We start from the raw sequence: 23,425 nt of genomic DNA, 5'->3' as shown, positions 1-23,425 counted from the left end.
ATACTGGACATTACCATATTTTTTTAAAGAGTTGAACAAGAAAATGAGGTAAATCCACAGAACAAAATACCTAAAACATCAAACTTACAGCTGCTAACACATTGTCTAGTACATGCCTCGTATATCGAACGTCGCGCGCTCCATAGGATTCAACGGTAACATCGCGGGCCACATATTCATCATTGGACCGAAAGTGAACAGGAACTATTTTCAACTTGACAACTTTTTTATGTAAAATGGTCGAAATTTCATGTATTGCTCGGGAAATCCGGTATTGGAAAATTTTGCAGGAAAAAAATTTATAAACCGCATGACAATAGTTTAAATGTATCATTGCGCCATTCGATGATGAAAATCGTTCCATTTTAACGGATTTTTGTCTAAGATGGAAATAAAGCATTTGATTATCATTTGCCAATAAACCTAAACATTTTGAGTGAAAACTGTGTAAGAGAGGCATGTAATAAAAACATTATAGCCCAAACAAGGGACTATGTACCCTCGGGGCGGGAGACAATTTGCCCTCCTTACGTCGGGCAAATGGTCACCTGCCCTCGGGCACATAGTCCCATGTTTGGGCTATAATATATAATATTTGGCCCACAGCCTAATCACGGACGATCATAGGCGCCATGGAGAGAAATCATTGAAGTTGCGCGCATGCGCATACACTTCCTTCTAAAAAAGAAGATGCGTATCCAATATCGCTGACGTATAAATAGTCGCACATGTGTGCTCAGCCAAACGGACGATTCCGCGATACTAGGCACAGGGTATGAAAAGTTGTAACATTTGGTAAAACAAACCTCTCGATAGATTTTTTATCCTTGACTGCTGACAAGTTTTTATCATCTGATACGCTTCATTTCTGCGATTTATATTTTGTCGTTGTGAAAAGCTTTCATTAACCTATACCCTTAGTCTTTTTTTCTATCAGCAGCATCATACGTGTACACTGACTGAGACAGTAAATGCATCAGTACATTGCGCAAGTCAATCATGTATATAGCTAGACGCAAGACAACCGGGTCTTGTTCACTAGCATCTTGGCTTGGCTAGCCAACATAGCGTTTCATGTGTCACTTCTTTATTTAATAAAATCAAGTGATTTCGATTCTTAAATATTGAATAATTTAATTTGCTATCCCAGAAATGTGCTGACAAAAATGAAAGACCCATACACCAGATTTAGCCATTCAGACTCTATGAACAGATCGAGAAACATACACCAGAGTTTACAGGTTACTGAAATCACTGTTATGAAAGTTTGTGACTGAACGAAAAATTTCTGGTTGCACGCTCGAATCGCGAAATGGGTTCCAGGTAGCGTCTGGGCGAGTTAACCATAGTCTAGAAAAGCCAACCACTCCTCAGTCAAACGTGTTCTCAAATGATCAAAGAAAGACTACATCTTTCTTCACATTTCAGTAGAACAATCAGCTTACCTTTTTGAAATTGGAACGACAATCCTGCTTGACTCCCTGCACTGTAGCGTTCCCCATGGACTTTGTAGGTTGCTTCGCCGTTCAGAGTGAATTTACCCGCCTCATCTGGGAAGAACAGGTTAATAGGTGGCCGGTTTAAATCTCTAAATATACAGTTTCTATTTTCATTTTAAAAACTCGGGCGATATTCGCAGCAGTTATACTTCAGGGAGCGAAATTTTTTTCTCTCCGTTATAAACTAGAGCAATCCGGACACGTTTTCCTTGGGTAGCCATGCTGAATTCACTTTTCACATAGAGCTTACTGACCGCTAGATATCGTAGTCATGAAGTTTTCCTCTGACAGACGAGAATCTTATACCATTGGCTGTGATATCAATTTGAGGTGGGATACTTTTTTAAACTGTCCAATCATAAGTCGGAACTTTCAGTCACGTGAGAAATCTCGGCCTGATTTGATGAAACTTGTAGCGCCAGGCATGAAAAAAACCTTTTCCATCGAAGATTTTGTCGCAATTTGCCGAGGCAATGTAGCAAACTTAAAAATTCTGATGATGAAATGTCCGGAACTGACGCCGCATTGGACTGACAAAAAGTGTTGCAACTTTAAGGAACGTAATTAAAAATCATCAAGTAGACGCGCCTACATAGAGAGGTGGCTTGACTGTATTCGATAACTTTGCTTAAAGTCGCACTTTTTGATAATTCAGTTTGGCATGTACCAAGCCAGCCCGAGGCGGAGGCCTACTGGTACTCTTTTGCCATGGTTCGTTCAATTTGTGTCCATTGTGTAGTTTCCCGAGCGTTGGTAACGTTCGTTTGTTGATAATGAAAAGTGGTCGGATTTTAGCACTTCAAAAAAGTTCTGTACAGGGAGCCTGCCATTATCAATTTGATATGCTTTTTGTGAAGATACTACAATTTGAGCTGAATTATGTGACTAGAACAATATAATGTTTTAAATATTTGCTATGTAACTTACTCGTAGATTCCTCTGCTGGTCTACCATTTGGGTATGGAGTCGCTGCATGGTGATCTTCAGATATATAAAAAACCAATTTTACATACATTGGCCAAGTAAATAAATAAAAATGTAAAGGAAAAGTTAAGTTTAATACATGTAGGGCACATTTAGAGGCTACCTGATGGGTATCCAGTTTGATCTGGGCCGTTCAAAAACGAAACGCGTAACAGTTATTCCTCACTCATCAGTTCTTAATCCGCCCTCATTCTGTGATTTACAGTCTCAATACAATCGATAGTTTAATAGAGGATAAGCATTAAATCTGCACGTTGCCGTTCAATGAACTCTTATATAGCTCCTTCCTTCACTTAAAATAACGTGCATCTTTATCCCTTCACTGCTTGATCGGTCTGGTAAACAACTGGTAATACTGGCTCCATATTGGGTCGACAAAGGTAAACAGGTTCAGAGCAACATTGAACACAACAGTCAGAACACAAAAAGCGACATGCACCATGTCTGCCAGCAAATAGAAAAGAGCTTGTAGACAGGAATATTAGCACATGTAACTGACAACCAAAAGCCGCTTAGTGCATGAAATAATATTAGTTAAGTAGACTGACCGGTAAATTCTTCTGATCCTTTTTGACTCGAATTCGCCGCTCCTTCAGCACCTACAAAGTATGTCAAAATAAACGCATTACTTTCAAACACAGAGATTTTAGTGTTAAGGGTTACCAAGAAGAAAGATTCATGCATGTGTACGATTAAAGGTTTCTTTTCCAATAAGACAATGACTGCCAGACAGATAATCAATGTTTGTTACATTCAGACGTACTATGTATTTGTTGCACTTCAATATTTCACTTTAATGGTTTCTACCTTTTATGCACCTTTTATGTCTCGATATCATTATATAATTAAACAAATTTTTCACCTTGGCCATTTTCTCCTCTAACCCCAAGTTCAATAAATTGTAGAGAACCTGAGGCCGGCAGACGGGGTCCGTCCGCGTCCTTTGGTTCGAGAATGCGGGAAAAACATTCGGGGGATCCAAAGGTGTTAGGTCTGCAAGGCAGGGCTGTGCGTTGTTAATGGTGATGCCTCGGAGTGGCAACCACGACCCTGCGAACCTACGTAGACAAACCTGGCGAAATTCGACGGATTTGTTGTGGTGGGTTATTTCCTTGAAAACAGACATCCGTGAACTAAAATTATGCGTCAATCGATCTTCCGATCTTATTTACAAAATTTGCCCACATATTGAGCTCAGCTATGCTTGACAACTCATTCTAAGGAACTATACGGTGTTCACTGACATCTGATTCAAAATGGCGGACACGCACATATATCAGTGCATGGACGTAGAAGGAGACTCTCTCCTTCTACCTCCATGATCAGTGATGGGTTCCCCGGCAAACGTGGACAGAGTCTGACGTAGGAAATAACCTACCGCAACAAATCCGTTGAGCGTCGCCAGGTTTGTCTACTTAGGTTAGCAGGGCTGTGGTTTGAGGCATCGCCGTTAACATCACACGACCCCTGCCACGCAGAGCTACAAAGGTGTCAACCCACGAACTTTTGCTATCTTCTACCTCCATGTATATAGTAGTAACGATTGTCAACAATAACAATATTCATTGTACTGTACATACAAGCTTTTTTGATAAGCTGAATACTGGACATTACCATATTTTTTTAAAGAGTTGAACAAGAAAATGAGGTAAATCCACAGAACAAAATACCTAAAACATCAAACTTACAGCTGCTAACACATTGTCTATTACATGCCTCATATATCGAACATCGCGCGCTCCATAGGATTCAACGGTAACATCGTGGGCCGCATATTCATCATTGGACTGAAAGTGAACAGGAACTATTTTCAACTTGACAACTTTTTATGTAAAATGGTCGAAATTTCATGTATTGCACAGGAAATCCGGTTTCGGAAAATTTTGCAGAAAAAAAATTGATAAACCGCATAACAGTATTTTAAATATATCATTGCGCCATTCGATGATGAAAATCGTTCCATTTTGAACGGATTTTCGTCTAAGATGGAAATAAAGCATTGGATTATCATTTGCCAATAAATCTAAATATTTTGAGTGAAAACTGTGTAAGAGAGGCATGTAATAAAAACATTATAGCCCAAACATGGGACTATGTACCCTCGGGGCAGGAGACCATTTGCCCTCCTTACGTCGGGCAAATGGTCACCTACCCTCGGGCACATAGTCCCATGTTTGGGCTATAATATATAATATTTGGCCCACAGCCTAATCACGGACGATCATAGGCGCCATGGAGAGAAATCATTGAAGTTGCGCGCATGCGCATACACTTCCTTCTACAAAGGAAGATGCGTATCCAATATCGCTGACGTATAAATAGTCGCACATGTGTGCTCAGCCAAACGGACGATTCCGCGATACTAGGCACAGGGTATGAAAAGTTGTAACATTTGGTAAAACAAACCTCTCGATAGATTTTTTATCCTTGACTGCTGACAAGTTTTTATCATCTGATACGCTTCATTTCTGCGATTTATATTTTGTCGTTGTGAAAAGCTTTCATTAACCTATACCCTTAGTCTTTTTTTCTATCAGCAGCATCATACGTGTACACTGACTGAGACAGTAAATGCATCAGTACATTGCGCAAGTCAATCATGTATATAGCTAGACGCAAGACAACCGGGTCTTGTTCACTAGCATCTTGGCTTGGCTAGCCAACATAGCGTTTCATGTGTCACTTCTTTATTTAATAAAATCAAGTGATTTCGATTCTTAAATATTGAATAATTTAATTTGCTATCCCAGAAATGTGCTGACAAAAATGAAAGACCCATACACCAGATTTAGCCATTCAGACTCTATGAACAGATCGAGAAACATACACCAGAGTTTACAGGTTACTGAAATCACTGTTATGAAAGTTTGTGACTGAACGAAAAATTTCTGGTTGCACGCTCGAATCGCGAAATGGGTTCCAGGTAGCGTCTGGGCGAGTTAACCATAGTCTAGGAAAAGCCAACCACTCCTCAGTCAAACGTGTTCTCAATGATCAAAGAAAGACTACATCTTTCTTCACATTTCAGTAGAACAATCAGCTTACCTTTTTGAAATTGGAACGACAATCCTGCTTGACTCCCTGCACTGTAGCGTTCCCCATGGACTTTGTAGGTTGCTTCGCCGTTCAGAGTGAATTTACCCGCCTCATCTGGGAAGAACAGGTTAATAGGTGGCCGGTTTAAATCTCTAAATATACAGTTTCTATTTTCATTTTAAAAACTCGGGCGATATTCGCAGCAGTTATACTTCAGGGAGCGAAATTTTTTTTCTCTCCGTTATAAACTAGAGCAATCCGGACACGTTTTCCTTGGGTAGCCATGCTGAATTCACTTTTCACATAGAGCTTACTGACCGCTAGATATCGTAGTCATGAAGTTTTCCTCTGACAGACGAGAATCTTATACCATTGGCTGTGATATCAATTTGAGGTGGGATACTTTTTTAAACTGTCCAATCATAAGTCGGAACTTTCAGTCACGTGAGAAATCTCGGCCTGATTTGATGAAACTTGTAGCGCCAGGCATGAAAAAAACCTTTTCCATCGAAGATTTTGTCGCAATTTGCCGAGGCAATGTAGCAAACTTAAAAATTCTGATGATGAAATGTCCGGAACTGACGCCGCATTGGACTGACAAAAAGTGTTGCAACTTTAAGGAACGTAATTAAAATCATCAAGTAGACGCGCCTACATAGAGAGGTGGCTTGACTGTATTCGATAACTTTGCTTAAAGTCGCACTTTTTGATAATTCAGTTTGGCATGTACCAAGCCAGCCCGAGGCGGAGGCCTACTGGTACTCTTTTGCCATGGTTCGTTCAATTTGTGTCCATTGTGTAGTTTCCCGAGCGTTGGTAACGTTCGTTTGTTGATAATGAAAAGTGGTCGGATTTTAGCACTTCAAAAAAGTTCTGTACAGGGAGCCTGCCATTATCAATTTGATATGCTTTTTGTGAAGATACTACAATTTGAGCTGAATTATGTGACTAGAACAATATAATGTTTTAAATATTTGCTATGTAACTAACTCGTAGATTCCTCTGCTGGTCTACCATTTGGGTATGGAGTCGCTGCATGGTGATCTTCAGATATATAAAAAACCAATTTTACATACATTGGCCAAGTAAATAAATAAAAATGCAAAGGAAAAGGTAAGTTTAATACATGTAGGGCACATTTACAGGCTACCTGATGGGTACCCATTTTGATATGGGCCGTTGAAAAACGAAGCGCGTAACAGTTATTCCTCACTCATCAGTTCTTAATCCCCCCTCATTCTGTGATTTACAGTCTCAATACTATCGATAGTTTATTACAGGGTAAGCATGAAATCTGCACGTTGCCGTTCAAATGAACTCTTATAAAACTCCTTCCTCCACTTAAAATAAAGTGCATCTTTATCCCCTTCACTGCTTGATCGGTCTGGTCAACAACTGGTAATACTGGCTCCATATTGGGTCGACAAAGGTAAACAGGTTCAGAGCAACATTGAACACAACAGTCAGAACACAAAAAGGGAGCTTGTAGACAGGAATATTAGCACATGTAACTGACAACCAACAGCCGCTTAGTGCATGAAATAATATTAGTTAAGTAGACTGACCGGTAAATTCTTCTGATCCTTTTTGACTCGAATTCGCCGCTCCTTCAGCACCTACAAAGTATGTCAAAATAAACGCATTAATTTCTTTATTAGAATTCAAAATAAATATCGCCCGTCAAATACAGAGATATTAGTGTTAAGGGCACACAAGAAGAAAGATTCATGCATGTGTACGATTAAAGGTTTCTTTTCCAATAAGACAATGACTGCCAGACAGATAATCAATGTTTGTTACATTCAGACATACTATGTATTTGTTGCACTTCAATATTTCACGTTAATGGATTCTACCTTTTATGCACCTTTTATGTCTCGATATCATTATATAATAAAACAAATGTTTCGCCTTGGCCATTTTCTCCTCTAACCCCCAAGTTCAATAAATTGTAGAGAACCTGAGGCCGGCAGACGGGGTCCGTCCGCGTCCTTTGGTTCGAGAATGCGGGAAAAACATTCGGGGGATCCAAAGGTGTTAGGTCTGCAAGGCAGGGCTGTGCGTTGTTAATGGTGATGCCTCGGAGTGGCAACCACGACCCTGCGAACCTACGTAGACAAACCTGGCGAAATTCGACGGATTTGTTGTGGTGGGTTATTTCCTTGAAAACAGACATCCGTGAACTAAAATTATGCGTCAATCGATCTTCCGATCTTATTTACAAAATTTGCCCACATATTGAGCTCAGCTATGCTTGACAACTCATTCTAAGGAACTATACGGTGTTCACTGACATCTGATTCAAAATGGCGGACACGCACATATATCAGTGCATGGACGTAGAAGGAGACTCTCTCCTTCTACCTCCATGATCAGTGATGGGTTCCCCGGCAAACGTGGACAGAGTCTGACGTAGGAAATAACCTACCGCAACAAATCCGTTGAGCGTCGCCAGGTTTGTCTACTTAGGTTAGCAGGGCTGTGGTTTGAGGCATCGCCGTTAACATCACACGACCCCTGCCACGCAGAGCTACAAAGGTGTCAACCCACGAACTTTTGCTATCTTCTACCTCCATGTATATAGTAGTAACGATTGTCAACAATAACAATATTCATTGTACTGTACATACAAGCTTTTTTGATAAGCTGAATACTGGACATTACCATATTTTTTTAAAGAGTTGAACAAGAAAATGAGGTAAATCCACAGAACAAAATACCTAAAACATCAAAACTTACAGCTGCTAACACATTGTCTATTACATGCCTCATATATCGAACATCGCGCGCTCCATAGGATTCAACGGTAACATCGTGGGCCGCATATTCATCATTGGACTGAAAGTGAACAGGAACTATTTTCAACTTGACAACTTTTTATGTAAAATGGTCGAAATTCATGTATTGCTCAGGAAATCCGGTATTGGAAAATTTTGCAGGAAAACAATTGATAAACCGCATGACAGTACTTTAAATATATCATTGGGCCATTCGATGATGAAAATCGTTCCATTTTGAACGGATTTTCGTCTAAGATGGAAATAAAGCATTGGATTATCATTTGCCAATAAATCTAAATATTTTGAGTGAAAACTGTGTAAGAGAGGCATGTAATAAAACATTATAGCCCAAACATGGGACTATGTACCCTCGGGGCAGGAGACCATTTGCCCTCCTTACGTCGGGCAAATGGTCACCTGCCCTCGGGCACATAGTCCCATGTTTGGGCTATAATATATAATATTTGGCCCACAGCCTAATCACGGACGATCATAGGCGCCATGGAGAGAAATCATTGAAGTTGCGCGCATGCGCATACACTTCCTTCTACAAAGGAAGATGCGTATCCAATATCGCTGACGTATAAATAGTCGCACATGTGTGCTCAGCCAAACGGACGATTCCGCGATACTAGGCACAGGGTATGAAAAGTTGTAACATTTGGTAAAACAAACCTCTCGATAGATTTTTTATCCTTGACTGCTGACAAGTTTTTATCATCTGATACGCTTCATTTCTGCGATTTATATTTTGTCGTTGTGAAAAGCTTTCATTAACCTATACCCTTAGTCTTTTTTTCTATCAGCAGCATCATACGTGTACACTGACTGAGACAGTAAATGCATCAGTACATTGCGCAAGTCAATCATGTATATAGCTAGACGCAAGACAACCGGGTCTTGTTCACTAGCATCTTGGCTTGGCTAGCCAACATAGCGTTTCATGTGTCACTTCTTTATTTAATAAAATCAAGTGATTTCGATTCTTAAATATTAAAATAATTTAATTTGCTATCCCAGAAATGTGCTGACAAAATGAAAGACCCATACACCAGATTTAGCCATTCAGACTCTATGAACAGATCGAGAAACATACACCAGAGTTTACAGGTTACTGAAATCACTGTTATGAAAGTTTGTGACTGAACGAAAAATTTCTGGTTGCACGCTCGAATCGCGAAATGGGTTCCAGGTAGCGTCTGGGCGAGTTAGCCATAGTCTAGGAAAAGCCAACCACTCCTCAGTCAACGTGTACTCAATGATCAAAAGAAAGACTACATCTTTCTTCACATTTCAGTAGAACAATCAGCTTACCTTTTTGAAATTGGAACGACAATCCTGCTTGACTCCCTGCACTATAGCGTTCCCCATGGACTTTGTAGGTTGCTTCGCCGTTCAGAGTGAATCTACCCGCCTCATCTGGGAAGAACAGGTTAATAGGTGGCCGGTTTAACTCTCTAAATATACAGTTTCTATTTTCATTTTAAAAACTCGGGCGATATTCGCAGCAGTTATACTTCAGGGAGCGAAATTTTTTTTCTCTCCGTTATAAACTAGAGCAATCCGGACACGTTCACCTTGGGTAGCCATGCTGAATTCACTGACTTTTCACATAGAGCTTACTGACCGCTAGATATCGTAGTCATGAAGTTTTCCTCTGACGGACGAGAAACTTATATACCATTGGCTGTGATATCAATTTGAGGTGGGATACTTTTTAAAATTGTCCAATCATAAGTCGGAACTTTCAGTCACGTGAGAAATCTCGGCCTGATTTGATGAAACTTGTAGCGCCAGGCATGAAAAAAAAACTTTTCTGTCGAAGATTTTGTCGCAATTGGCCGAGGGGAATGTAGCAAACTAAAAATTCTGATGATGAAATGTCCGGAACTGACGCCGCCTGGGACCGACAAAAAGTATTGCAACTTTAAGGGACGTAATTTAAAATCGTCAAGTAGACGCGCCTACATAGAGAGGTGGCTTGACTGTATTCGATAACTCTGCTCAAAGTCGCACTTTTTGATAATTCAGTTTGGCATGTACCAAGCCAGCCCAAGGCGGAGGCCTACCGGTACCCTTTTGCCATGGTTCGTTCAATTTGTGTCCATTGTGTAGTTTCCCGAGCGTTGGTAACGTTCGTTTGTTGATAATGAAAAGTGGTCGGATTTTAGCACTTCAAAAAAGTTCTGTACAGGGAGCCTACCATTATCAATTTGATAAGCTCTTTGTGAAGCTACTGCAATTTGAGCTGAATTATGTGGCTAGAACAATAGAATGTATTAAATATTTGCTATATAACTAACTCGTAGATTCCTCTGCTGGTCTACCATTTGGGTTTGGAGTCGCTGCATGGTGACCTACAGATACATAAAAAACCAATGTTACATAAATAGGCAAATAAATAAATAAAAATGTAAAGGAAAAGTTAAGTTTAATACATGTAGGGCACATTAAGAGGCTACCTGATTGGTATCCATTTTGATCTGGGCCGTTCAAAAACGAAACGCGTAACAGTTATTCCTCACTCATCAGTTCTTAAAAAGGCAATCCCACTTGGTAACATTTTTAAAACACATTTTTTTAATGCCAACGGTCGATATTTGACGTGGCGACTGCGCGCGGAATTGCGAGATATCGATGAAAACATGTCATTTCCCGAGCGCATTAGTCACATCCCGAAGTTTTACGATCGTTTCTGATTTTGACCCGAAATCCCCCGAAGATTTTGTTGTTGTGCTGATTGATATTCTAGGGAGTCTACAATAAGTTCGAACGACGCAGTTAATTTACTTCCCACTGCAAAGACTTTATACAGCATTATGCCATTACCTCAGATAAGCTTTCTAAACCTTCTCCCTAGCTTTTGTTGTTTTCATTTTCTAAATCAGTTGTACTACATTTTTAACCAATACCACATACAAACATCAGTTTTTACGTGTCAAATATTAGCTGCCTCCGATGACTACATTTTGTCGTCTGCTACACACGCCGCGCGCGTGGTATGCGTCTATGCATACCACTCGGCGGCCGCTATGTATCGACCGCACGTAACTGTGCTATTCACCTATGGGAATTCTGGTGGAATCAAACTTTGTTTTCCGTTTTTTCTCAAATTCAGTAAGACTTGGCTTTCCCCCGGGGGGCATTACCATCATCGATGCCAGTGGTACTGTGGCATACAGCAGCGTAAGCGCAGACTCGTACTCCATACCTTAGTTGACAAGGGCCCCACTGCCGAACGTTCGATGTTCGGAAGCTGAATATAGGTGGGCCACCGGAATTCAAACTTTAACTTTTTTGAGGACATGTTTTTATCGATATCTCGTGATCCGTGCGCAGTCGCCACGTCAAATATCGACCATTGGCCTTAAAAAATGTGCTTTAAAAATGTTACCAAGTGGGAGTGCCACTTTAATCCGCCCTCATTCTGTGATTTACAGTCTCAATACAATCGATAGTTTAATACAGGGTAAGCATTAAATCTGCACGTTGCCGTTCAAATGAACTCTTATATAGCTCCTTCCTTCACTTAAAATAACGTGCATCTTTATCCCCTTCACTGCTTGATCGGTCTAGTCAACAACATGTAATACTGGCTCCATATTGGGTCGACAAAGGTACGTAAACAGGTTCAGAGCAACATTGAACACAACAGTCAGAACACAAAAAGCGACATGCACCATGTCTGCCAGCAAATAGAAAAGAGCTTGTAGACAGGAATATTAGCACATGTAACTGACAACCAACAGCTGCTTAGTGCATGAAATAATATTAGTTAAGTAGACTGACCGGTAAATTCTTCTGATCCTTGTTGATTCGAATTCGCTGCTCCTTCAGCAAATACAAAGTATGTCAAAATAAACGCATTGCTTTCTTTATTAGAATTCAAAATAAACATCGCCCTTTAAACACAGAGATTTTAGTGTTAAGGGTTACCAAGAAGAAAGATTCATGCATGTGTACGATTAAAGGTTTCTTTTCCAATAAGACAATGACTGCAAGACAGATATTCAATGTTTGTTACATTCAGACATACTATGTATTTGTTGCACTTCAATATTTCACGTTAATGGATTCTACCTTTTATGCACCTTTTATGTCTCGATATCATTATATAATAAAACAAATTTTTCACCTTGGACATTTTCTCCTCTAACCGGTCTATTTGGATCCAACGTTCTCAACACTGTATTGGAATGATTCGTCGCCTCAAGGACGTCATAGAGTATGTTATACCCATCTGTGGCTCGTTTAAATAAGTCTAGCATATAGGATACTCGTGCATCTTTTTTTCGTACCTGTAAAATGGTTTTCAAAAAAAACTAAACACCGTTTGTTGATTATCAATTTTATGTATTCCAACCAAAAAGGTGCTTTGAACGCGGATACAGAACAATGAGCCGGACACTGAAGTTTCACACACATATTAAGATATAGAAGTAATCTTAGTAAATTTCATTTACCTTTCGCTCACAATTTTTCAGTAGCCGGAATAAAAAAATAATTAACAAACAAATAAAAACAAAGCAAGAAAGAAGGAAACGTGGACTTCAAAAATAGAAGTGTAAAGAGGTCCAAGGACCTGTAATTGGATTTTTTAGCTTTCAGTTTACCTACATCTTTAAAACTCCATAAGCTGTAACTTTTGATATTTTCTGTTATTTTTGTTTTCAATGATGACTTACTTATGTTAATTGTCCTATCAAATAACGCAGAATCACACATTAGTTGGAATTACAACGCGTACCGTAGGCCAACAACGAGCGATTTTATGTTGCCAATTTCCATTATGGTCCGGACTGGAATACAACGTTGTTGACATCTGGCGCTTGGCACGGATGATTTTTAGCAGCTGTGCATCGGCGGGGGAGGTAATTTACGATTTATTTTTACGGAAATACATCATTTTGGAAGAAGTGAATATTTTGTTGACGTTTTAACATGTTTTACTGAACAAAAAAATAGGTGAAAATAGGTAAAAGTTACAGCTTATCGGCATTAATTACAGCAGGTATTTGCTATTACTATTGAAGACTCGCTTTCTACCCAGACCATGACCTTAATTCAAGTATCTTGGCTCGATTCAATGTAAATATTATCTATCGAACCACTCTTGGCCGTCGTTCGTCTGAAAGTTCTACATCTCTGTCATTGCTTGATCATACCTAGGTCTACTTATTTTGTAACTTTTATTTTAATGAGCATTTTGATTATCCCGTCATGATTAAGCCTGATCTTTTTAACGATTTATAAAATCGACTAGAATAGTGATAATTATCCAGTCTGAATCGATATAATACTTACATTTAAGGACCACACGTCGCCTTCCGATATGATATTGGGATGTTTCGTTTTCGTGTATTTGATTATTTCTTTTGCTTTTAAATTATTCATAAAATACTCTAAGTTTTCTGAAAGTATTTTCTGCTGTTCGAAATCCATGTCTTGTATAGACTCTTTTGTGACGGTGTTGCTGTTTTCTGGGTTGTGGAAAGAAGAAGGACAATTACTAGTCATAACCAGCAACAATCTCAACCATACGAACTGACACTGAATGAAGATCACGTCCCGGGAACGTAAATTATAAATATCTATCAGTAATAAGGGTACACACGTAGTATTGAATTAGTTTTCGTATGCTAACTGGTCTTGTTTGTTTGTTTGTTAATTTGTTTGTTTGTTTGTTTGTTTGTTTGTTTGTTGTTGTTTGTTTGTTAGTTAAATTGTCTTCCTTCGTTGAGAAAGCAGACTTTAAATATACGACACTAGAGCTTTCATCACAATCCCAACTGTTTATAACAGAGAGATCGGCATTAAGCCAAATAGGAGCCATATTCTCCAGGTATTGAAGTAAATCTCAAATGTTGTCAAGGTACAAAGGGCAACCTTAGCAAACAGACGCCATTATCAATCATATTGAGAATGTAGGGTTTTCTTCTTATGGCTCTTTCATCAGTTTAGTTTGCGTGTACAGACCTAGTCCTATCCTTTTGTTATGTAGCACATTAAACTACTTCCAGAGCTTGAAGAATGTAGCTACCGACTTGTTTATTTTTTATTTGAAAACGTATTCATCTGCCCAAGTAAAAAGCTCAAAGTCGTTACGAAGACTTTAGGCCTTACATCATTACATGGGATTCTTTCTTTCAGCCTTTTTGCTCCGTAACAAAATTGAATTGGTCAGGCTTACGATCATTGCTATTTTGTCATTTGAGTTTTACAGATGTTGTTAAGATTAAACTACCCGATCACGAACAACTGTCTCATTATCGTATAAAATATAGTCTTTTGGAAGCAAAACAAAATATTTCATCGCCAGGATAGCTGTCACAACTGTCGCATCTACTGGAATTTCATCCTTGAAGGATGGATATTTGTAAAACCCTTCTGATGCTGAAATTTAGCCGAATATTTCAATAGTGAATTTTATCCAAATCGTATAGCGAACTGAATATAAACTTTTGGCTATAAGACGCCAGACTTTTCTAACACGATAAGATAAAATAAATTTGTTTCAACGCTTAGCCTCTCGAGAATTACGAAATTTATCGTCTTGGTTTGTAATCAACATGTGCCTGGTAAATAAGTTACTGTTAGATTGGCAATCAAAGAGTCAGATACCACACTCCCACACCCTACAGCGAAGGTCGGCAAATGATTTACCACGTCGCTGTTGTTTGAATGCCTACGCACGTTGTCGCGTCAAAGGTCTGCTGCACAGGGTCGACAGGCACTTGTACGTGCTTCACATAGAAAGTAGAAATAAAATAAGTCCATGCTCCTTCAGGCCCGTAAAATGTCTTACTAACAGCTTGGACCAAAATACCTTGAAAACAGACCTTTTTTGAAACTTGACGAAACCGTTGATGTCGTCATGATTTTAATTCAGCAGAGAAAGTTATCGGAAAAAACTTCCATGAATGACTGGAATCAGATAAAAATGCTTCTGTGTCTCACCACGAAAATTATTACGTCATTCTAAAAACTCTGTGACGTGTTGATGATATGCATAAATTTGATTAGGTAATATTATTGATACAAGTATCTGAAAACCTAATAAAACTATTGATGATGTTTAATTTGTAATCAAACTGAGTAATTTATTATAAAACCATTGTGTATTATCATTATCGTTGTCATTATTACTGTCATTATCATTGAACCATTGTCATTATCATTGAACCATTGTCATTATCATTGAACCATTGTCATTATCATTGAGCTTTAAAAAGGGTTTCTGACGCCAAACCATCAAAATCATCATGGTATTTAAAAAACTTCGTTAATAACTTTGCGCTAATGAAAAGCACACATTTGGTACGGCTGTACGGATGACGTCTAGGCTTAATTATTAAAAAGACACTATAGGAAAATTATATTGGCAGTCCTTTGTCTCATTTCTTTAACGAAATTTACATCATACACATCATACATATGTCATAATCTTCCAAATTGGCACACAGAATAGTAATATCTTAAGCTCAAAATACATTTAAGGGACGCGAGTGATCAAGCTGACGTTTCTTTGTTTGCACTCTACAATGCTGGCGCCACGAAATACAAGCACAGTATTGACAACATGATCTCGCTCACTTACGCATTTTAAAGAATTATTACCCAGTAACTAATTTTTCTCATGGAGGTATTTTGCATACTATCCCAATGTTCTATTGTGTTTCAACCAATCGTAATATTGAGCCGTTGTTATCATTTAAATTTATTCATTGCGTGTGTTTGAAACAAAAGAATTATAACAAGCCACGCACGGGCAAGTGATAATTTCTACTTTTGTAATCTTTTCTAATGTCGGTAAATCAAAATATTGTCTTATTATATTCTTTTTGGCGTCGGCATCCGACACAGCCAAGATACTGTATACATGGACACACTAACTCAGAGACTAACAAGGACCGATAACCACGGCCACTCTCTTGTGGAGTGACCGAGACAGGACATTCACTCAGAAACTTAAGTGCTTCGATATGTTAACTTCGTTTAATTTCTTTAAGCTTTCTTTAGATATCAGACTCATCTTCCCATACACAGGGTTGGTGCTAACGTTCGCCACAGTCGCCAATTGCGATTAAATGTCCGATGTAGCGAAAAAATTGTTACGCCTTCGCCACGCGCGGCGAAAGCTCGTGACCGGGTGCCGTGTTGACCCTAGATGCCTTCGTAAATCTTGTCAGTCCTGCGATCCAAGACTGACGGTTTCCCCGAAGAATATCTACATACGGGTGTTCATTGTGATCGATCCAAATGTGTACTGGATTATTTATGTAGCCAACTATTCTAACAGCTAGTCCTTTTTACAAATTAGTCTACGTTATTACGTTATTTTCCGCAATCCAAATTTTCCATCACAAACGCTGCAAGCATTGTACGAAATATTTCACCACGTACGGCGCATCAGGATGCACGCATGAAGGGTAATTTGAGTTCACGCCGGCCAGCATAGCACTATTAGCAGCCACTACGTATTCCAAATAGCGTGCACCATCTTTAATCACGCCGGTTCTGTCACTTTTAACGTATGAAATTAACCTTAGATCAGTCAGATTATTGAAATATTCAGTCAGTTAAATATCTAGCCTTTGAACAAAATAATTCGTTGCTTTGTCGTACGTCACCGATGATTGACGGCAAGTTCCTGACATGCAACTGACAGACTAAAATGATGGAGTTGGACTTTGCCCAGAGCTTAAATGAGCATGCGTGAAAAAGTTTCAAGGTCCCCAGTTTGTATACTCCGGTCCGTGTATGATTTGGGTAGTTTCGAGACACCCACTCAAACAATGCAAATGTGTTACAAATGCACGGTACGATGCGATGCGGCTAAAAATAGTTTATTGATTTTTCTCAGCTGGGAAAGAACTGGGTGTAAAATAGCTTACGAAAAAATGGAAATAAGGAAACCACTGAGAAGAGATCAAAGACAGACGAACCACGGTCTAGACCATGGTCGAACAAATTTCAGCAAGTTTTTGTCTGTGCATGGAAGTATAAATGTGAGCCTACAGATGAGTCGGTTGATCATAGATATGTCGTATTGACGAACTGCTCTTTTGACATTTCACTGAGTTTGCGAATTTAATTAATTTTCAAAACATTTGCAATTTTTAATACTTCGATTGAAACTTGGACCACGGTCACTCCTCTGTGGAGTGACAAAGACTCAACAGAGGACAAACTCACTTGGTCCGATTGACACACAGGCAGATTCATGTATCGTTGACTGTGTCGTTAGGCGAAGTCATGGTTTCCGTATTCAATAAATAAGTTCCAGTTATACATCAACATCAGATCCAGCTTCTTTCCTTGACTTTATGACACATACATAATGACATAAAATATGATGAACATTTACAACAAAGAAAGTATACTCACTTTGCCAACAGTGACAACTTTTCATATGTAAGTGATTTTGTTGTTTTGTCGTGATTTTTGTCAGGTAAATTCATTAAACAACAAATCAGTTACTAAGAACACTAATCATCGCGACCGAATCATGAGTATGCGCAATTCTAAAACAACTTCTGCGGAGCAAAGTAGATCTAGAATTTGTCAAGAGTGAACGGTCGGTCACATTGGCTGTGTTCTGATATGAGCGCTGAAACCACAGGGAACAGCGAACTGTAGGCAAGTAGGCAAAGCACAATCAACCGTTATAACGACCCCAATGACCTCATTGTACACACGGGATAAGTAAAAGCGTGTACGGTAGCTTTTACTTAAGAGGGGTATACATGAAGACATTATTCTTAACATGGTGTGCGTATTTTGGGGTTTTGGGGCTGTTTTTTCTCTATCGATGTTCTTCTTAAAACAACATTTCAATTGGAAATGTAAGGCCTCTATTTTGTTGTTACCGTAGTCCCGTCTTCAAGTGATAAAGACACTGGCATTAAGCCAGCCGAAGCTTTAGTCTCAACGTTTTTAAGCAAAAGTTTAAATGCAATATGTCACAGGGGTTCAAACTCACTACAGGAGTACGGCAATCAATCACATTGTAAACCTGTGGTTTCCATTGATTTTGCCTTGCTGGTATTGTAGACCTGGTGTCACCCTTTTGTTATATGGCGCACAAATAAAACGTAAACACTTGCATTGCCTACTTATGTTTGCTAAAGCTTTTGTTTGAACATTGTGAAAATCCAATGAAAAATCTATGACATCTTGTTAATCATGTCATTTTGTCCGTATTTATGGCGCAACTGTACCGGAACGCCATCGAATTCGGTATTTATTTGAGCGGATTTGAAGGACAAGGCTGCAAAAATGATTGGTTTTTCATTTTCACTTTGACTCGCATGGTTAAAGCTCAATTAGCCGAACAAGAAAAGCGCTCTTATCATTCCGTTGTATTCAATCACTTAGAATATAAAATAGATGTGAAAACGAATGATTGCCATTACAGTAAGATTAAGGTTCCAAGACAAGAAATTGACCTTTTTAATATAACAATTCTTTGGTTGTTAATCAGTTCAGAACCCCCGTAAATTATACATTTTCTAAAAGCCTAGATATAGGGGAACATTTTGGTAACTACAGTGTCACCATTGTTTACATAACTATCACGTGACAGGTAATTTACATAACCTTTAAAAATCGGTTTTCCCTATGTTTTGTCTCAATACTTCAAAATATCTAACTCAAACTTGTTGGAATGCAATCTGTAACAATGCTCTTTTAAAGTGTGTCTCAGATTTTCTATATCTTGCTTAGTTTTTTTAAAGTACAATTTTAAAGAAATAAAGTAGGGTTAAATACACCGCTCTGGAAGTTTTTCAGGCATAAAAATTGTTTAAGAAGGTTTAAAAAATTTTGAGACACACTTTGGAAGATCCTAGGACTGCTTGCACTCACACAAATTTCAGCCACATATCTCAAAGCATTGAAACAAAACATAGGGAAAACTGATTTTTGAAAGGTTATGCAAATTACTTGTCACGTGATAGCTATGTAAACAATGGTGATACTATGGTAACAAAAATGTCCCCCTATATCTAGGCTTTCGGAAATATATAATCTACGGGGGTGCTGAGCTTATTAACCACTAGAGAATCGTTAGCTTAAAGGGTCAATTTCTTGTCTTGGAACCTTAAGCAGCCTTGGTTTGTCATAACAAAGAAGTGCCTTTCATCTTATCGAGTGAATTATTGTAGAACATGCCAGGGGCGATTTACAAGGATTAGGGAGCCGTCATTATTTACGGCCTGGGGGTCGGAGGAATCGGAGGGGGAGTCACTCAGAAAATTGAAGGGAATTGCTCATCTTAATGTGCAGAGAAAGAAGGGGGTACTCTATTTTTGCTGCAAAATAAATTGAAATACCTTTCAGATTGCGCCATTGCACACATCAATTTCTCAAAATTTTCGATGCGAGAGGGGGACACCCCGCTCGTGCTCTCCCTCTTTGGGTGTTGTAGTAGTTTTACTAGTAAAAGAACAAATTGAAGACACCTCTCAGATTGCATTCCCTTAGCAACTCACGTGTTCTCTCCCCTACTTCAAGTTCTAGTTCTAGTCAGATATCCTAGTAAAAACCCTGTCATGATACCCACCCAAATTAAACAATACTGTACATTGGTTTGATACTGGTTATAGAGTGAGCTTTTCAATCTATATTTTGTTGTGACTTTGAAATATCATTTTGTTGGTTTCACCTTTTTCAACCGTCATGGATGATAATCAAGCAGGGTAGGCCAACACCAGGATTTGAAAGATCTATTATACTATTGCTGTATTTTTTAAATTTTACAAAAAGTTGTTTTGATATTTAACTTTTCTAAGTGGAGTGGGGTCAGTCCTTATTTCTGTCTTAGAGGAGAGAGGTTACTCAAATCCATCATGGTTGGCAGTGGAGGGGGTACTCAAAACTTCGGAGCAATTCGGCTGCAATTCTTCCGACCCCCAGGCGGTAGATAACGACAGCTCCCTTAAACATGTTAGGGTAACTATAGACTTGTACAACGCCTAACTTTCTCTCCACAAGAGACATATCGCTCGACATTCTTTACGACATAAACACGCGAAAATATTGGAAATCTGTGTCATCACTTACCTCTGGAGAATTACAAATCTTCTGTGTTTGTAATCAACATCAGTCAGGTAAACAAAAGGTAACGTTTCAAGCAATTACACGGTCGTTTGATATCAAAGAGTAACTTACCATGTATTCCACTGTAGTGTGGCTGGTAAACAATTGACGACGACTAGTGTCAGTTGTGCCGATGCACGCTGCAGTGTCAAAGGTCTGCTGGCAAGATGATCAGAACTTATACGTGCTTCACATATTAAGTAGACACAAAACAAGTCCAGGCTCCTTCAACTGACAAAGAGACCCAGTATAGGGCAATGGACGGAACAATGTCTGACAAGCTCTTATGAGGAAAATAACAAAAATAACAAAAATGTGACCAATAGTTCGTTCCAATGAGGGCAGCTTGCATTTCACACGTCTCTCCAAGGAAAAACTTCTCACAATAATTCCAATATGCAACCATTTATTCCACTGACACATAAATAGAGGTACAAATGGGCGACTACTACAAAAAAACCCTGTCGCACAAAACAAAATTACAATAGTTAAGTGACAGACAAAAATAAATTTCTTTATCACGTACACAGCAAAACAATAGACGTAGCGTCTTGTCTGTGGTCAATGCATGGCTTCAATAAATCCGACGAGAACGGTTTTTATACATATATCAGAGTCCTGAAAGTGTCCATATTCGACTATGAGCTTACGAATGATTTACAATGAAAGCATATATCGGTCTACAGAAACTCACCCCACCACTTGTAGCTTTAACGGAGAGGAGAAGGCCTCCAAAGTCACCGTCTTCTACCTTAGAAAACTGCCACAACTGAACAGCACGGTTGTGCGTGAGAATTGACGCTCAACGTGGCAATAATTTGGGTGTTCTTTTATAGTAAGTAACAGTTGTAAATAGACCAATAACGCAGCACTGTGTAGTGAAAACGATTTTAATAGTTTCCTTGCAAATGCAAATATACAGTGGGAGTTGTGATCGATAAATTTACAGTCACACAAATAATATGTTCAAACAGGTAAGTAAGCAATGAAAACGCTGATATCAGTGGGAAACAAAAATACAAATATCAAAATTTATTTTCAATCGTCACACTCTTCCCTGCTCCATGTGTGTCTTCTCAAACACACTAGTCTACACACCTCAGTATTTTTCAAATTCAGCATTTACTTTTATTTTGTTGATTGTAACCAACCCTCGAGAAGAAGTCGTCAAGGTTATTGCCTAATGCAGATACAGCATTACTAAACTCATCAAATTGATTGGCAACCGTTGCTGGGATAGGTTCTCCAGCGACTGCACGTTGAAGGACTGACCTTGGAAGTCTATGAGGGTTCGGGTTCTTACCAAAGTTTGACCTTGTTGAGCGTCGAGGTGGCGGTCTTTCCTCTGTTACAGTTTCCATAAAAGTATCATTGCTTCGATCTGGAGAAACTGTATCAGTTATATTTCTGCTGGGCTTCCCTGCTCTGCATGGACTCCCTCTCTGCTGGTTTTCATCAACAGGCACTTCGGGACGTACAACCAAGTGTCTATCGCCATGACGACTGGCAGGTGGTAGTTGAAAGACAGACGATTGGATATCTCCGTCACTGCTTGAGTCAGATTCTGGTTCAGATTCAACCATAGACTCACCCACAACCTGTCCTGTGTCGAGCAGTTCATTCCTATGTACAGTTTTGGATTTTCCGATTCCATCAACTGGCACAACAGTGTACACATTTCCATTTGGGTCAGGTCGAGACACCACTTTGTAGGGTAGTGGATTCCAAAAATCCTGGATTTTATTTCTCCCTCTGATATTGCGATTTCGAAGAAACACTCTACCACCAATTTGAATAGATGCTTCCTTGGCAAATCGTTATGCCGTTCTTGCCGTACATCTGCACGTTGCTTCATGTTGGCGGTAGCTTTTGCATAGGTATCACTCAGCCTTTCCCTGTGACTTTTGATCCAGTCATCTACTCCATCTTCGTTAGACGAGGAAGCATCACCTCTCAGTATGAAGTCAATCGGCTATATTGGATCTTGTCCGAACAGAATAAAGTGTGGAGATAATCCAGTTGATGCATGAGGAGTGGCATGGTACATATATACCATTCAGATAAATATTCTGGCCATTTTCTCTTCTTGTCATTCCCAAGAGTACGTAAAAGATCATGCATTATACGATAAAATGTTCACATTGGGCATTTCCTTCGGGATGATAAGGAGTTGTGCGTGATTTTTCAATGCCGTACATTTTACAGAGTTCCTGTATTATGTCGCTCTCAAAGTTGCGTCCCTGGTCACTGTGCAATCTGCGAGGAATTCCAAATCGCACAAACCACTCTTTTACCAATATTTTGGCAACAGTACGAGCCCGTTGGTCCTTGGTTGGAATGGCCTGTGTAAATTTGCTAAATACATCTGTCATGACGAGGACATTCTCTCTGCCATCTGTTGATTGCTCCAATACTGTAAAGCTTATTGCCACAATGTCGAATGGCTGAGATGCACATAGTGTACCCATTAGGGGTTTTACCTTTGGATAGTGCTGTTTGGCAAGCATACACCTTTCACATTTCTTGCACCAATTATTAACATCTTTCACCATAGTTGGCCAGTAGCATCTGTTTCTTACAAGAGATAGGGTGCGTTTAATTCCCTGGTGTCCTGTATTGTCATGTAGTGATCTCAACACCAACTTCTTCAGAACTTCTGGTAGCAATAGTTGGTTTACTTTTTCTCCATCCTTGTATATCACCCTGTATAGGACATCATCTATCATCTGTAGTTTAGACCAGCTTCGCAGCAACTTTCTTGTATCTTTTCCTTGTTTTAAGAGCTCACGAAGATAGGGCGCATGACCAGATTTCCAGTATTTCAATACCCGCCCTATGAATGGGTCTTCATGCTGCAGTTTAGACATGTTTGAGTTTGCAATAGTCGGAAGGGAAGTTACCGTTTCCAGTTCGATTGCATGGCTGTCAGTACCCTGGACGAATACAGTTGCCTCTAGACTGGTTTTAAGCTCAAGGGGCAATCCTGAACTACATACTACCCCTGAAAGCGTAGCTTCTACATCAACA

The 23,425-nt window shown here is 39.3% G+C and overlaps 1 protein-coding gene and 1 long non-coding RNA gene across 2 annotated transcripts in view; both read right to left on the bottom strand.

Moving 5' to 3' along the window:
• LOC139150270 (uncharacterized) overlaps positions 1-23,425 on the bottom strand; it is an 86,864-nt gene that overhangs the window by 4,974 nt on the left and 58,465 nt on the right. Inside the window, exons 2-9 of the mRNA XM_070722532.1 lie at positions 13,604-13,779; positions 12,435-12,597; positions 7,085-7,135; positions 6,510-6,563; positions 5,529-5,633; positions 3,032-3,082; positions 2,427-2,480; positions 1,446-1,550 (exon numbers count right to left, since the gene is read on the bottom strand). Coding sequence (XP_070578633.1) covers positions 1,446-1,550; positions 2,427-2,480; positions 3,032-3,082; positions 5,529-5,633; positions 6,510-6,563; positions 7,085-7,135; positions 12,435-12,597; positions 13,604-13,741 — 721 coding nt within the window. The 5' untranslated portion in view covers positions 13,742-13,779. The remainder of the gene's footprint in view (positions 1-1,445; positions 1,551-2,426; positions 2,481-3,031; positions 3,083-5,528; positions 5,634-6,509; positions 6,564-7,084; positions 7,136-12,434; positions 12,598-13,603; positions 13,780-23,425) is intronic.
• On the bottom strand, positions 9,613-12,345 carry LOC139148487 (uncharacterized). The gene is made up of 3 exons (XR_011555947.1): positions 12,089-12,345; positions 10,603-10,656; positions 9,613-9,718 (listed from the first exon to the last, which is right to left on the bottom strand). It is a non-coding gene; the product is annotated as an uncharacterized lncRNA (long non-coding RNA).

Source organism: Ptychodera flava, chromosome 2 (genome assembly GCF_041260155.1).
Source record: "Ptychodera flava strain L36383 chromosome 2, AS_Pfla_20210202, whole genome shotgun sequence".
Taxonomy (NCBI): Eukaryota; Metazoa; Hemichordata; class Enteropneusta; family Ptychoderidae; genus Ptychodera; species Ptychodera flava.
This window is presented reverse-complemented; position numbering and strand designations above follow the sequence as displayed.